This window comes from Spermophilus citellus (genome assembly GCF_964194105.1).
Source record: "Spermophilus citellus genome assembly, chromosome: 3".
NCBI lineage: Eukaryota > Metazoa > Chordata > Mammalia > Rodentia > Sciuridae > Spermophilus > Spermophilus citellus.
The window spans coordinates 88496463-88510429 of record NC_138184.1 but is presented as its reverse complement, the minus strand read 5'-3'; the positions used below and the strand labels follow the sequence as shown (position 1 = coordinate 88510429).

Here is a 13967-nt window from a genome sequence, read left to right as displayed (position 1 = left end):
GCCCCTCCCATTCTTGTCTTGGCTTTTGCCTGTTTCCTTCCATCTCACTCCCGCCCTCGGCCTGCCCACCAGCTCTCCTGCATGCCTGGCCGCAGGCCCCGGCCGCTCCCTCCTGCATGCCCTTCTTGGCTCCGCTCGCTGGCAGGACCTTCTGGGAGGTGGCTGCACCTGCCCCTCACCCATCCTGTCGTTCGTTGAAGCTGCACCCCTGGGTCACGAGGCACGGGGCCGAGCCGTTGCCATCGGAGGATGAGAACTGCACGCTGGTCGAGGTGACCGAAGAGGAGGTGGAGAATTCTGTCAAACACATTCCCAGCCTGGCGACCGTGGTAAGGCAGATGAACCACCAACCACGAGCAGGGCCCAAGACAGCCTGAGGCGCGCCAGCGGCGAGGACAGGGCCAGGACACAGCGGAGGCCTGGGAAGCAGATGTGGGGCCCGAGAGTCAGGAAGCGGCCGGGAGCTGCCCCTGGCCCACAGCTGCCAACCTTGGCCTCGGTCTCCTGTGAGGCCCCGTGGCCCATGTTTCCAGAGTGAGGCAGCCTCTCTGCAAGACCACACCGCAACTCCTGAGTTTTTGCTTTCAGAGCATGGCAGGGGAGAGGAGCCAGGAGGAGGAGCAGGACTGGGCAGGGGCCAGGGATGGGGGTTGGAGCCGAGGTCTTATAAGATGAGGTTCCCATCTGTCTGGAGCTTCAGTTTCCAGAGCAGACAGCCCAGCACGTGACGTCAGCCTGGTGGGCTGTTCCCCAGCCAGGACTTGGGCTTCCTTTCTGCATACCTCAGAAAGTTCTTCCCAACTCTCGAGGGTGCAATTTGGCTTGGGAAGAACTGAGCCCCTTTTGTGGCCTTGACTTTGGGGTCCCGACACAGGAAGAAGGAAGCAGAATGTGAATTCTTCAGCCTTAACCTTGGAGACTGTGGGAACTGCCCAGTCGCCAAGCCTCCGCCCCTGAGGGCATCTGGCTCCAGGAAGAATCCAGGGGTCTGGGGTCCAGGCAACAGTCCTAGCTGGCTGCCCTCTGTGGCCACCTTGAAAGCCCTGGTGCATTTGGCCAGCTCCAGCCCCAGCAGGCTAGGGGACCCTGGGCTCTGGGAGAGACCTGAGAACCTGCAAAGCCAGCGTCCAGCCTGGAGGGGCTTCCCCGCTTGGGGAGTCCAGATGCTGGCTCTTCCTCTTCTAGCTTTGCACTACTCACTTCTGCTTCCCACTTTGCCTGTCTCCCTCTAAATCCTGAGCCCCAGGACACTCATCTATGTCTCCTCCCGCCTAGTCCTCTGCATGACCTTCACCGTAGACTCACTCGCACCCACTCTCCCTCATCCTCACCCACTCTCCCTCATCCACCCTTCCACGCACCACACCCCATCTCGTGCCTGTGGCCTGGGAGGCAGCTGGTGTGGGACTTTGTGCCTACTGTGGGTTCTGTTCCTGGCTGTCGCCCTGACCCCTCCCCCTCCCCCTGCAGATTCTTGAGAGAGAGCCCTTGATCCCTGGGGACTGGAGTAGGCATTAGCCATTCAGGAACCACTTCTTAAAAATTAAGAGCGGTTTCTCAGGCAGGGACGTGGTGATGAACAATACTGATGTGGCCCCTACCATGGCCCCTGCCGTCCTGGAGAGACCACCAACAGATACAGGCACAGTGTAATGGGGGCCACGGGGCTGCTCCTGGAGCAGGGACACTTGGCCCAGGTGGTGGGTTGGAGATAGCTTCCTGAAAGTAGTGGAAGTGCAACAAGTTAGGGGCAGGGTGTTGACCCGGCCAAGAGAGGGTAGCGGGGCAGGCAGTCCAGCAAGAGGGAAGAGTGCAGGCACTGTCCCCTGTTGGGAGGGAGCTCAGCCAGCCAGAAGCTTCTAGAAAGTTAGGGCTGCTGAAGCAGAGCAAGGCACTGCAGAGACAGTGCAACAAAGAACTAAATCTTGACCCCAAGGGTAGGGAGGGTCTGAATCCCTGCTGGCAGGGGAGGTGGTGGGCAGGTCTAGGCCCACCTGGCTAGACTGTGGGAACCTGGCTGGGGTCGAGACCTTCATTCTCAAACCGGCTGCCTTTTTTTTCTTTTTTCCTTTTTTCCTCCTATTGAGGTAAAAGTTCCATTAACTATATCAAAGTGAACAATTCAGTGGCATTTATGATGTTCACAGAGTTGTGCATTTGTCACCTTGATAGTTCTGAAGCGCTTTTATCACCTCAGGGAAACCTCTTACTCCTGAACTCCCTCCCCAGTCCTCCTCCCCCTCCACCCCAGCCACCGCTGATCTACTGTCTCTGTACAGGTGTCCTGTCTGGACGTTCCATGTCAATGGAGTCACACGCATATGTGGCCTTTTTCAGGGCTCATCTTTGCTGCAGCAGGTGGCTGAGTAATGCTCCATTGTATAGGTAGACCACATTTTGTTTACCTGTTCTTCAACTAATGGACATTGGCCACTTTTTGATAAATTAGTGTTTTTAAAATATTATTATTAGCAACAAACCCTTTAAAAAAATCAGAAGCTGTCAATCCATAATCCTGCTTAAAGAGGCACCATGCTCCAGAGCGTGAGCCCTGCCTTTCAGTGACCCTGCTTCCTTTGACAATATCCAAGGGTGATTGGTAAGGAACTTTCCAGGGCTCCCTGGATGGTTACAGGCTAAGTTCCAACTTCCTATAGGTGAGGGATTCTTAATCAGGGGCTGAGGGGATCCGGCTGGGCTTTAAGAAAGCTGGGGACAGATGAGGGGAGACAAGGCAGTAGAAGCAGAGAAAAGAAGCTGGGCAGGGCTGAGGGACCAGGAGGGGCCTTTCCTCTAGGCAGCCTCTACCCAGTCCTGGCTAGAGTGGGCAAGGCAGGGGGCTGGGCCAGGGCTCAGCCACTCCCAGCCTCAGTGGGACCTTCCAGGGCCTCTGTGCCCTTGTGCCCTCATGCCACACCAGCCTGTGAACTGGTGGTCTCCTTGTCCTGGGGTGTTTCTCATCCTCAACTAAAATGCAGGCTCCCGAGAAATCGCTCCTGCTGTGCCTGACCGGGGGAGTGTAGAGTGGTTCGGGCTTTGTAGAAAACACTCAGGGAGTTCCTCAAAATGTTAAGTACAGTTACAGGATCCAGAAGTTCTACGGATGCCTATCTAAGAGGAGCGAAAACACGTTCACACACAAATATGAACTCAATCGTCCACCCTGGCACCGGTGCGTCCGCATCTGCCCCAAAGCAGAAACTGTCCAGATGTCCAGCAGACGGGTGGGTGAGCAAAGTGCAGCTCATCCACACCGGGAACATTATAGGGCCATGAAAAGGAAAGAGACTGATGCCTGCTACAACATGGGCAAGCCCCGTGAAAGGCAGACGCAAGAGGCTGCGATTGTGGGATTCCCTTTACAAGGAACGTCCAGAAGAGCTGGTCTGCACCCACACCGAAAGGGCTGGGGGTCGGGGCCCAGAGTGGCTGTTGCCGGGTTTGGCCTTCCCTCCCTCCTTCTCTCCCTGCATTGCCAGGCAGCGCTCCACCTCTGAGCTACACCCCAGGCTTGTGTGTGTTTTTTTGAGGTAATCTAAACTTTTCCAAAATTAGATAATGGTGATGTGAAAATACTAAAAGCCACTGAATTGTATACACTCGCCCCTCCATAGCTGCGAGTTCCACGTCTGTGAATTTAAACATGTATCAGACATGTTCAGAGAAAGTGGTTGCTTCTGTATTGAACATAGTCCAGACTTTCCCCTCGTCCTTTCCTGAGCGGTATGGTGAGATCAGTATTTACGTAGCATTTCCATTCTGTTAGGTGTAAGTCATCCAGAGATGGTTTAAAGCCTACCAAGAGAGTGTGTGTAGATGTGCAAACGCCGAGCTGTTTTATGTGAGGGGGTTTGAGCATCCACAGCATTCCGGAGCTGGTGTGGGGCACGTTCTGAGCTGATGCTCCTGGGCTTTAAAATGGTGAATTAAGGCATGTGAATTATATTTCGGTTTTAAAAAAGCACCCTCCCCCACGTCATCCCCAGAGCTGTCCTGGGGAGACATGGTTGGTTTGTCACTGGGGCAGTCACAGCTGGCTTTCCCTGAAAAGAAGGGCTTGAAGATGAGACAGGTTGATGGGCTGGGAGGACCACCTAGCAACAGCTCAGGTGAGACAGATGGTGCCAGGTGTGCCCCAAGGGACACGCAGGCCAGCTGTCCTGGAGCTTGGGGTCCGTGGGGTCAGGTAGGCTGGGACTAGATAATGACAGGCTTTGCATGTTAGACCAAGGAGTCTGGACTTGAACTTGGCCTCCAGGAAGCGGGGAGTGGACCCATGGGATATGGGGATGGGTCTGGATGGTGTATGTTGGGGGCCGCCACAAAGGCCTGCCGTCCGTGGAGAGCTGAGGGAGATGTTGGGGGCCTGGGAGAAGGAAGGGAAAGGTTGTTGCCTGAAATCTCCCCATGTGACCGAGCAGTCACCTGCCGCCGCCTCTCCCTCTTCAGATCCTGGTGAAGACCATGATTCGGAAACGCTCCTTCGGGAACCCATTTGAGGGCAGCCGGAGGGAGGAGCGCTCGCAGTCTGCCCCTGGGAGCCTGCTCCTGTGAGTGTCCACCGCCTTCCTCTCAGGGTGGGGGCTGGAGGGTAGGCCGGGGCATCCCTGGAGCAAAATCAAAGGCCAGGAGACCCGCCCTGCACACTGTGCTCCCTGTCTTGGGTCTCCTCCCGTTGCCCAGCCCACAGCCTTGTGTCGGGAGCTCCTCCAGACTGAGGTCTGGCCTTTTCACTGGGGGTCTCCTGATAACCAGCACCCCTGCCCTGAAGCATAGTCCCAGAGGGTGGGGTTTTAGACTGTGTAATGGTCAAGCACTGGGCCTTGCCCTGGGGCTCTACGTCTTAATGCAGAGAGCTGTCTGCCCACCTGCTTGGCACTGGCCATGTGAAGTAGGCGTTGGGGTCTGCTGTCTCTGGGGCGGGGGGTGGTATCCCCGTGGCCCCTTCTCACTTCCCTTTTCCCTCCCTCTGGCAATTCCAGCAAAAAAACAACCAGGGAGTGGGAGCCCCTGTCTGAGCCCAAGGTAACGCCTGCCTGCCTGTGCGCAGCCTCTGCGGGGGCCTGGGGGGGGGGCAGGTGCAGAGCACGGGGGCGTCTCCTCCAGGCCATGTTCCTTCCAGCCTGGCTGCTGTGCTCAGCCTTACTTTGGGCCTCTAGACCTAGGGATAAAACTAGGGGCCTCGAGGGGCTTGGGACCGATGGCGGGTCCTGCATGTGGGCTGGGGCTGCGGGTGCATGGCGCTCCGCCCGGAATGCCCGTGAACTCACCCTGGTCTTTAGACCCAGTCCCTGCATACTCAGTGCACGGCAATGGCTTTGAAGCTCTGTCACAGGCCCAGGGCTGCCGCTACTGAGCGCAGTGGTTAGAGCACACATCAGGCCTGCTACGCCCTGTGACTTGTCTGCTGGCTTAAGATCTAGAAAATAAGTCCCCTCTGCCTGTTGCAAAGGGGCATAAGAATCCTGTGGCCTGAGTAGGAGCTCAGCCTTTTCCTCTTTGGGATGGCCGACCCTCCTCCAAACACACTTCCATGCCAATGTTACTAGCACCTCCCAGGACAAATGAGAATTCTTGTCCCTAGAAGATTGGAAGCTTTGATTGGCAGAACCACTGCTCGTTCCCCAAGTACCTGCAGCACAGTGGAGACCCCAGTGTCGTTCCCACAGGCTTGATGTGGCCATCTGATTCTCCACTGGCAGCTCCAAGCAGTTAAAAATAGCTTCATTGGGGCTGGGGGTGCAGCTCAGCGGTAGGACCCCTGCTCAGCATGTGCAAGGCCCTGGGTTCAATCCCCAGAATACACACACACACACACACACACACACACACACACACACACACATAGATATAGTTCAATGACTTTGAATGTATTGACACTTATGCAGCCATCACCACAATCAATTTTTATGAGCCCAAGAAGAAGAAACCCTGTACCTCTGAGCTGTCTACACCCAACTCCCTCATTTCTCAGCAACTGCTAATCTACTTGCAGTTTTCTATGGATTTGTCTGTTCTGGACATTTTCTATAAATGCTTTTGAGTCTGTTTTTTTTTTGTTTGTTTGTTTTGTTTTTGTTTTTTTGGTATTGGGGAACGAACCCAGGGCCTCACACAAGCTGGGCAAGCACTTCTTCACCACTGAGCTGCTGTCCCTGGGACGGGGTGGGGGGGTGGGGGGGTGGTATCCCCGTGGCCCCTTCTCACTTCCCTTTTCCCTCCCTCTGGCAATTCCAGCAAAAAAACAACTAGGGAGTGGGAGCCCCTGTCTGAGCCCAAAGTAACACCCGCCTGCCTGTGCGCAGGCTCTTTTTTTTTTTTTCCATTTTTTAAAAATATTTTTTTAGTTGTTGATGAACCTTTGTTTTATTTATTTATATGTGGTGCCGAGAATCAAACCCAGTGCTTCACACATGCTAGGCAAGTGCTCTACCACTGAGCTACAAAGCCAGCCCCATTCTCTGCTTTTTAAATTTTATTTTGAGACAGGGTCTTGCTAAGTTGCTGGCCTCAGACTTGGGATCCACCTTCCTCAGCCTCCTGAGTAGCTGGGGTTACTGGTCACACTGCCATTCCTGGCTGTGTCTGGCTTCTTTCACTTAACCTCATGTTTCTTAGGTTCCTCCCTGGTGTAGCATGGATCAGTGCTTCATTACTTTTTATGACTGAATAATATTCCACTGTTTGGATGGAGCACATTTTGTTTATCTATTCATCAATTGATGGACATTGTTTCTATTTTTTGGTTGTTAAAAGTGAACAATGCTGCATGCAGTTGTGTATAAGGGGAAGTTGACTTATGAGCCAGGTGCTTACGCAGTAATCTAGGAGGGGCCCTGCTTTGGAGATGTGCTTTTGAGACAAAAGCAGGGAAAACACATTGGCATTAGCAATCATGTCCGACCTTCAGCAGCCTCAGAAGGCTGCCTGAGACCCTGTCTTGTTCCCAGATATCCCAGAAGCCCAGTGACTAGGCAGGCCTTTGGTTTGAGCCTCACAGTGTGATAGTAGAAGCCTAATGGGCTGACTTTTCCTTGGGCATTCTCTCCTTAGTCTCCCTCTTAGGGTCTGCCAAAAGTAAGGCTGCTTCCCCTCTGTGAGCAAGTCTGTTGTTTCCTTTTGGGGGGGACAGGATGTGGAGGGGACCAGGGTTTGAAGTCAGAGGCACTTAACCACTGAGCCATATCCCCAGCCCTTTTAAAATTTTATTTAGAGACAGGCTCTTGCTAAGTTGCTTAGGACTTTGCTAAGTTGCTGAGGCTGGCTTTGAACTTTGGATCCTCCTGCTTCAGCCTCCTGAGCCACTGGGATTATAGGCGTGCGTCACCAAGCCTGGCTCTATTGTTTATTTCTGTTTCAGTTCATAATTGCAAGACACCAACAGACTGAGATTAGCCCTTGGTGTTTTGCTGCTGCTTCATTTCCTCACCTCTGGTGCTAGAAACCCTGGGAGTTGCCTGCTGGCAGCTGTGGGCAGGACGTCTTGCTCTAGGAGCTTATAGAACTGGGGGTCCTGGACCACGGGCTGCCTGCTGTCTGCAGTGAGACCCAGCTGGTGCCAGCAGGTGGCACGGAGGGCAGAAAGCAAGGGTCTCATCAGACAGCTAGTCACAGCTCTGTCCTCCCTGGGCACTTTACATCTTGTTCTTTGTCAGAAACAAGAAGCCAGCAAATGTGATTTTCCTAGGGATGCATAGGCACCGTGATTTCCCAGCCCCTGGGCAGGGACAGAGGCTCCCTTCTGGCCAGGGGCACACAAGTCTTCGCTGGGAATGATGGACAGTAGCTTTGAGTGGCATGCTTACCTTGAGGATGCTGAGGGCCTTGGGCCCTTCCTTAGAGATTTCCCCTCCTACGACCTGAGACTCAACCCACAGCAGCCACACCAAGCAGCTCCAATGAGGTGGGGGGCTCTTCAGGGGCAGAAGGGCTCTTCCTCCCTCTTCTGAGAAGGGAGGGGCCATCTTTTCCCTCCCAGGTGGTCTTCCCTTGAGCCTGGGTATAGGGAGCTAGGGCCAATGTTGTGGCCATTTCCAGAATGCCACTAGGTGCCAGTCCAAATTGGGCAGGCCCCGCCACTGCCCCCCCAGGAGCTCACCATAGGGACTCACAGTTCCTGCCCTGCATGAGCTTTGGCCTCCTGGGGAGGGGGTGGTGAGACTATCAACCCTCGGGGACACCCCACAGAGGGGCCCACCTCCTGCTTGCATCTGCTGTAGTTTTATGTTTTGGGCAAGCATTGCTTCCCCATTTATGGAGGACGCGGTCTCCTTGGAAAAATTTAAGTGATCAAGGGCAGGTGACGTGATCGCTTTGCAGGTGGTGCGAGGCAGCACGCCTGGGCGGTTGGTGTCCTGAGGTGGGCGATGGTCAGGGCCCTGCCATGGTTTCTCCAGGCCTTAACGCTGGTTTTCTGTTCGGTGAGCAGGAAGCAAGGCAGCGAAGACAGCCTCCGGGGCCCCGAGCCAGCCCCCGTGGGGGAGGAGGAAGTGCTCTTGTGAAAGGTGGTCCCTGCGTGGAAAGTTGGGGGGCCCCCGGCCCCAGCTCCCCCACACATGTGCTTCCACAGCAGCCCGAGGAGGCACTGGAGCTGGAGTAGCTGCCTGGACGCTCGACCTCGCATGCCTGGCCATGTTGCCCTGCACGGGCTGCTGCACCCTGCGTTTCCATAGCAGCATGTCCTACGGAAACCGAGCACGTGTGTAGAGCCTTGACCGTCACCTCTGGTTATGTGTTTTTCCTTTATTGTTTTAAAGGGGACAAAAAAAAAAAAAAAAAAAAGACTTGACTCCGTGACGTCGACCTTGGCCGCTGGCTGGCCGGACCGGCGGGTGTGAGGAATTGCAGACCAAACCCACGTGCGTTTTGGGATAATTGCTTTTTAAAAATGTTTTTATGCCAAAAATCCTTCAAAACCATGTCAGATATACCAAGGGAATGAATGTGTGCGGGGTTTGAACAGCGCAGAGGAATGAGCAGGAGACTCCAGCAGGACTGGGGCCAAGGAGCAGATGCTGCATTTGAGGAGTGGAAGGAAGGCTTCGCGACTCCTTCTGCAAACCCCGAATCGAGGCACCTTCCAGAACCGTGGATGAGCAGGGCTAGCCCTCAGTAGCTGCAGAGAGCATCAATGCAACTTATTTGCAAGAAGGACTTTTAAATTTTTTTATGGGTAGAATTGTAGTCAGGAAAACTGAAAGGGCTTGAAGTTTAATTGCTTTTTGAAGGGGATTTGCCAACCCTAGGAGCCTTCAGCAGCCGGGGCGGGGGAGAGGTTTGCCTGGAGGACTGAATGCGCGCCCTTACACCTGCCACTCAAAGTGGGTTTCTGGAAAGGTTGGCTGGGCTCCAGTAAATCTCTTTGTTCAGTTACAAAAACTTCAGGGTGAAATCCTACACTTCCATGTACATTACATGGCTTATGATTCAACACAAAAATATTTTCAATTGTCTAACTAGACTGAACTCTAGAGAAGTTCAGAGGTTATTTAGAGCTTCCAGGAAACGCCACAGCTTCCCCGTGTGATCTGAGTGAGAGCCAATGAAATCTAATGCCTGTATATTAGCAGCTCAGCTTGTTTATGACCTGTGTATTCCTGAGCCTGCTGAGGTTCAGTTTGCATCTTAACCGCTCACTCGCGGCAGTCAGCCAAACACTTTACCTGCTTTGTGGAGGGCTCTGAGGGAAATACTCTCACTTGGCTGAGACACAAATGATCATCCTTAGCATCAAAGCTTTGGTAGGGTCCACACAGTGACCTTGGATCACCCTTTTAGAGAAAGATTGTTGAAACTCAGAGTATTCCTTGGGATATGGAGGAACTGGGTGCTAGCATGGGATGTTCCCTTTTGTAGCCAGAAAATTTGATCTTTTGACTTCCAACCAAAAGAAACTTCCCAATGCTGAGATGTTTGGCTGAGGTTTGCATGTGACTCTGCCCCCAGAGCCACACACTGGTGAGTGTGAAGTTCAAGGGGGTGGGAAACTGGAAGGACTTTGTGCTGGGAGGACTTTGAGATCTGGTCCTGGGAGGTAAATTCAGTGCCGGGCCTTGGAAGACTGCTTTTTTTTTTTGTGGTTTCAGTTTGATAAGCCTAGGTTCAAGGACTTCGCACAGAGACAGAAGCAAAGCCTGTGTCCCGTCCCAGCCATTCACAAAGCCTGGGCATTCCTTGGCTTCCATAGATTTTCTTGAGCTCTTGATTGTAGTTTAGCCAGGTTTCGCGTGCTGTTGTAGAAGCAGATAGAATTAGGGAATGCTGGTTCCAAAGAGCACAGACTCCAGTGTAAGGAGGGTCGTCTTGCTTGCTTGCTTTGTCTTTGTAACCTAGTATTTGCGCTTGTCTCCCCACTGCTTTAAATTTAGGGGAAATGACCCAGTAGCTCCACCCCTTCTGGTAGCAGATGGGGTCTGGTGCGTTTGCAATAAGCACCTTGCAGTGGTTAAAGTCGCCAGTCCTTAGGCTTAGCCCCAGCCCGCGTGCACGGACTCTGCCTGGCTGAGTGGCCGAGGAGGGCAGGCTGCATGCAGAGCTCTGCAGAACTCCTCTCGTGTTTACACGCTGCATCGGGCAATGCCATTTCTCCCCACCATGAACTCGTCATCCCAGATGTCTTATGGGGAAGCCCAGTGGCCAGGCAGCACCTAGCCATTTGGGTGGGTGGGGTGGGGGAGGTCCACACCATAACTTTTATTTATTTAGTTTTTAAAATAAACACCAAAGAAAGCTGTGGAAAGGAACCTCTCCTCATGGAAAGCATAAGTAGACATGGCTGTCACTAGGGCCACCACTCTTGGAGCACAAACGTGGAGTTTTTAAAAGCCAGCTTGGCCAGGAAAAGGGAGAAGCTGTCAGGAGCAGCTTTTTCCAGTGGGCAAAAAGGATGCCTGTGCTTCCTCGAGTTGCTGGCTCCTCTGGGACCAGTGTGGTGTGAGCCCTGCGGCCTGCACCTGTGGCCTGGAAGAAAGCACAAGCCTCCCACATGCTTTTCTTTTCCTCTGCCTGTTTCCACCTCCCCTGTCCATTCCAGAGGTGGCCAGTGGTCCCCAGAAACCTTATCAAGCCCCCTGTTGGCATTTGGGCCTGCGGAGGCCATTACTCTGGCCTTTCCATGGGGTGGAGCTCCTGTCCACAAAGCCTTTCTGGAACAAGGAGAACCCCTGCCCAGGGGGAGGCTGGGCCAGGCTGTGGCCCTCACCCATTTCCCGAGGGCAGCTTCACGTTGCTGATGGTGGAACCAGGACCCCCACTTGCTTCCAAGGTGCTAGGGAAGGTCTCATGGTCACGGGTCCCATCTTTTCTTCAGCTTCATGGGCCGAGTCTCATGGGACTTTTGACTTTTCTATTCTGTGATCTCTTCGATGCCCGATGCTTCTGTTTTATTCCTGATCCTTTTTACTATGCATTTTCCTTTTATCAGGTGTACAAAGTTAAATACTGTGTATTTATCACAAGTACATGAACTTAAGAGAAAGATAAGCCTTTGGTGTTTTTCCACAAATGATTAAGCTTCTCTGTAAACTTGAAATAAAGAGACAGCAAAATGGTGCAAAGTTTGGGCCTCAGGGTTTTTTTTTGTTTTGGGTTGGTTGTTTATTTTGTCCATCTGTCCTTGTGTCTGCTCTCCTTCCCTAGGTGAACAGCAGGTTACATGTCCCAGTCAATGCTAATGTAGCCAGCAGACCCCTGATTTAGGGCATGTCCTCATATGCTGCTGCTCAGTGTGACTCCAGGACCAGCTGTGTCAACAGCACTTGAGAGCAGGGCAGAATGCACACGCCCAGGCCCCGCTTAAACACGCTCACAGGTGACCCACCTGCAGGTTGAAGTTTGAGAAGCCCTGCTCTAGTGGACAGGTAAGGGCAAGATTCTGGCGGAGGCCAGACAGGTGAGTAGTTCCATCATGTGGAATGTGTCCTGTGGTCCAGGCCTGCTCTGTTACACTTCGCCCCAGGAGGTGGGTATTAAACTCATAATGAGGATCATCACCTGTGAGCTGAGGCTCAGAAAAGTTAAGTTGGTTGTCCAAGGGCTGGAATTTGTCAGCAAAGCCCCTGGTCTTTGGCGTCCTGAGTCTTGGTGCTTGCTGGTTCTGATGGCATCTGGATGCTCCTCCAGGCCAAAGGCAGAGGAGTCTCTGCATTTAAGTGTGGCTCTAGTCCTTGGAGGTGCTCTCTTGGCTTTAAATTTCATTTTTCTGTTACTAGGGGACAGCAGGCAAAGTCTAACAAATCCCCATTCCACTGCTGTAGAAAAGCATTGAAATGCGGGCCTTCAAGACTCAGGAGCAAGGGGCTGCTATCCCAAGACCCCACTGCAAATCTGAGGGACGGGAGGAGGGGTGCACACAGGTGCATCATGGAGCAGAGCTCCAGGGGCACAGAAGACTCCTAATGGCACCAGGGTGTGCCAGTGAGAAGGGACATGGTCAGAAGCAAGATGAGACTGGTGAGTGAAATCAGCAGTGCTGCCCAACACCCATCCCTCACCCCAACTGGCCTTTGCATTCCATTTCAGAAAAGAGAAGGTCAAATGCAGCCCCCCATTACAGAAGACCACTGCCATCACTCCCCAGCTGCAGGGTAATAGACAAACCATTTGTCTTGTCTGTTTGTGCTACTATAACAGAATGCCTGAGATGGGGTAATTTGCAAAGAACAGAAATTAGTTTTTCGGAAGTCTAAGATTAAGGCACTGGCTGGTTTGGGGTCTGGTGAGGGCTGCTCCCTGCTTCCATATGTGCCCAGAAGATGGAAGGGCTGCAAGGGGATGAGCTCCTCATCAAGCCCTTTCTATATGGCACCTAGTTCCATTTATGAGGACTATGACCAAGTCTCCCTCCCAGTCCTGTTGCACTGGGGACTCAGTTTCCAACACATGAGTTTTTTGGGACACATTTAGATCATATCACGATTCCTAGATTCTAGCTCACTTTTTTTGGAGGGGGGGTACTGGGGATTGTTGGACTCAGGAACGCTTTACCACTGAGCCACATCCCCAGTGCCAAATGAGCATTTTAAAAAAGGCCACATGAATCAGCTCCTCACCCCCTTGGTACTGTAGAGTGACCCAACCATGCTGTGCCACTGAGTTACAACCCCAGCCCTTTATTTTGGACAGGGTCTCACAAAGTTTCTGAGACTGGCCTCAAATTTGCCACCCCCTGCCCCAGCCTCCTGAGTTGCTGGGATTACAGGCGGGTGCCACCACACCTGGCCTGAACCACGACATTGTTGAAAAGTATTTAGCAACCCCCACCCCCAAAGAAAAGTCCAGGTGGATCATTTTTTCCCGCTGAAGCAGAGTACTTCTAAAGTATTCCCCAGAGTAGTTGGAAATGAAGTGATTCATGGGGAAGGGGAGAGGCAGGCTGCCCCCCTTGGAGGAATCCTGAACCCCTGATGCAGAATCAAGCACGAAGTTGAAGTTACAGCTGGAAGTAGCTCCGTTGCCATGTCACACGTGCACCGAGAGGTGCAGGTGATCCTGCTTTGGGTTGAAGGCTTGGGAAGAAAACAGAGAAGGGGATGAGCCACTTCCATGTTCCCTAAAATTGTGCCACCTACAGTGTATTACTGCCATCTTATGTAAAAAAATGCCAGCACAGGTGAGATGCCACTAAGGAAAAAAAAAAAAAGAAAAAAAACTTACAACTTAGTGAAGATCAAAACGCTTAATTAGGCTTTAAGAGAAAAGCCAGGCAGGGGAAATGCCTGAGTTGCAGAGACGATTGTTTCAAGAGACCTTTCCTGAGGACAGAGCTGGACAACAAATGGGTTTACTTGAAATTGTCAACCTGAAATACCAGCAGAGGGGTTTATTCAGGGGTCACTGCAACCCAGGCTATGTGTGCCATGGCCTTGGGGGGCTGAGGCCCAGGGGAGCAAGACTAAAAAGGAGAAGTGCAGGCAAGATGTTTCCAAACAGAAGTTGTTTGGTGGCAGGGGCTTATCGCAGACTGTGAC

The 13967-nt window shown here is 52.8% G+C and overlaps 1 protein-coding gene across 5 annotated transcripts in view; it reads left to right on the top strand.

The window, feature by feature from the left end:
- Window positions 1-11535, top strand: part of CAMKK2 (calcium/calmodulin dependent protein kinase kinase 2) — a 45812-nt gene extending 34277 nt beyond the window's left edge. The window contains exons 14-17 of one of the 5 annotated variants that reach the window (XM_081282975.1): window positions 201-329; window positions 4450-4550; window positions 4983-5025; window positions 8757-11535. In XM_081282975.1, coding sequence (XP_081139101.1) covers window positions 201-329; window positions 4450-4550; window positions 4983-5025; window positions 8757-8837 — 354 coding nt within the window. In that variant the 3' untranslated portion in view covers window positions 8838-11535. Of the gene's footprint in view, window positions 1-200; window positions 330-4449; window positions 4551-4982; window positions 5026-8428 lie in introns of all 5 variants that reach the window. The other 4 variants (XM_081282974.1, XM_081282976.1, XM_081282977.1 and 1 more) reach the window with 4 other exon arrangements.
- Window positions 11536-13967: the final 2432 nt, after the last annotated feature.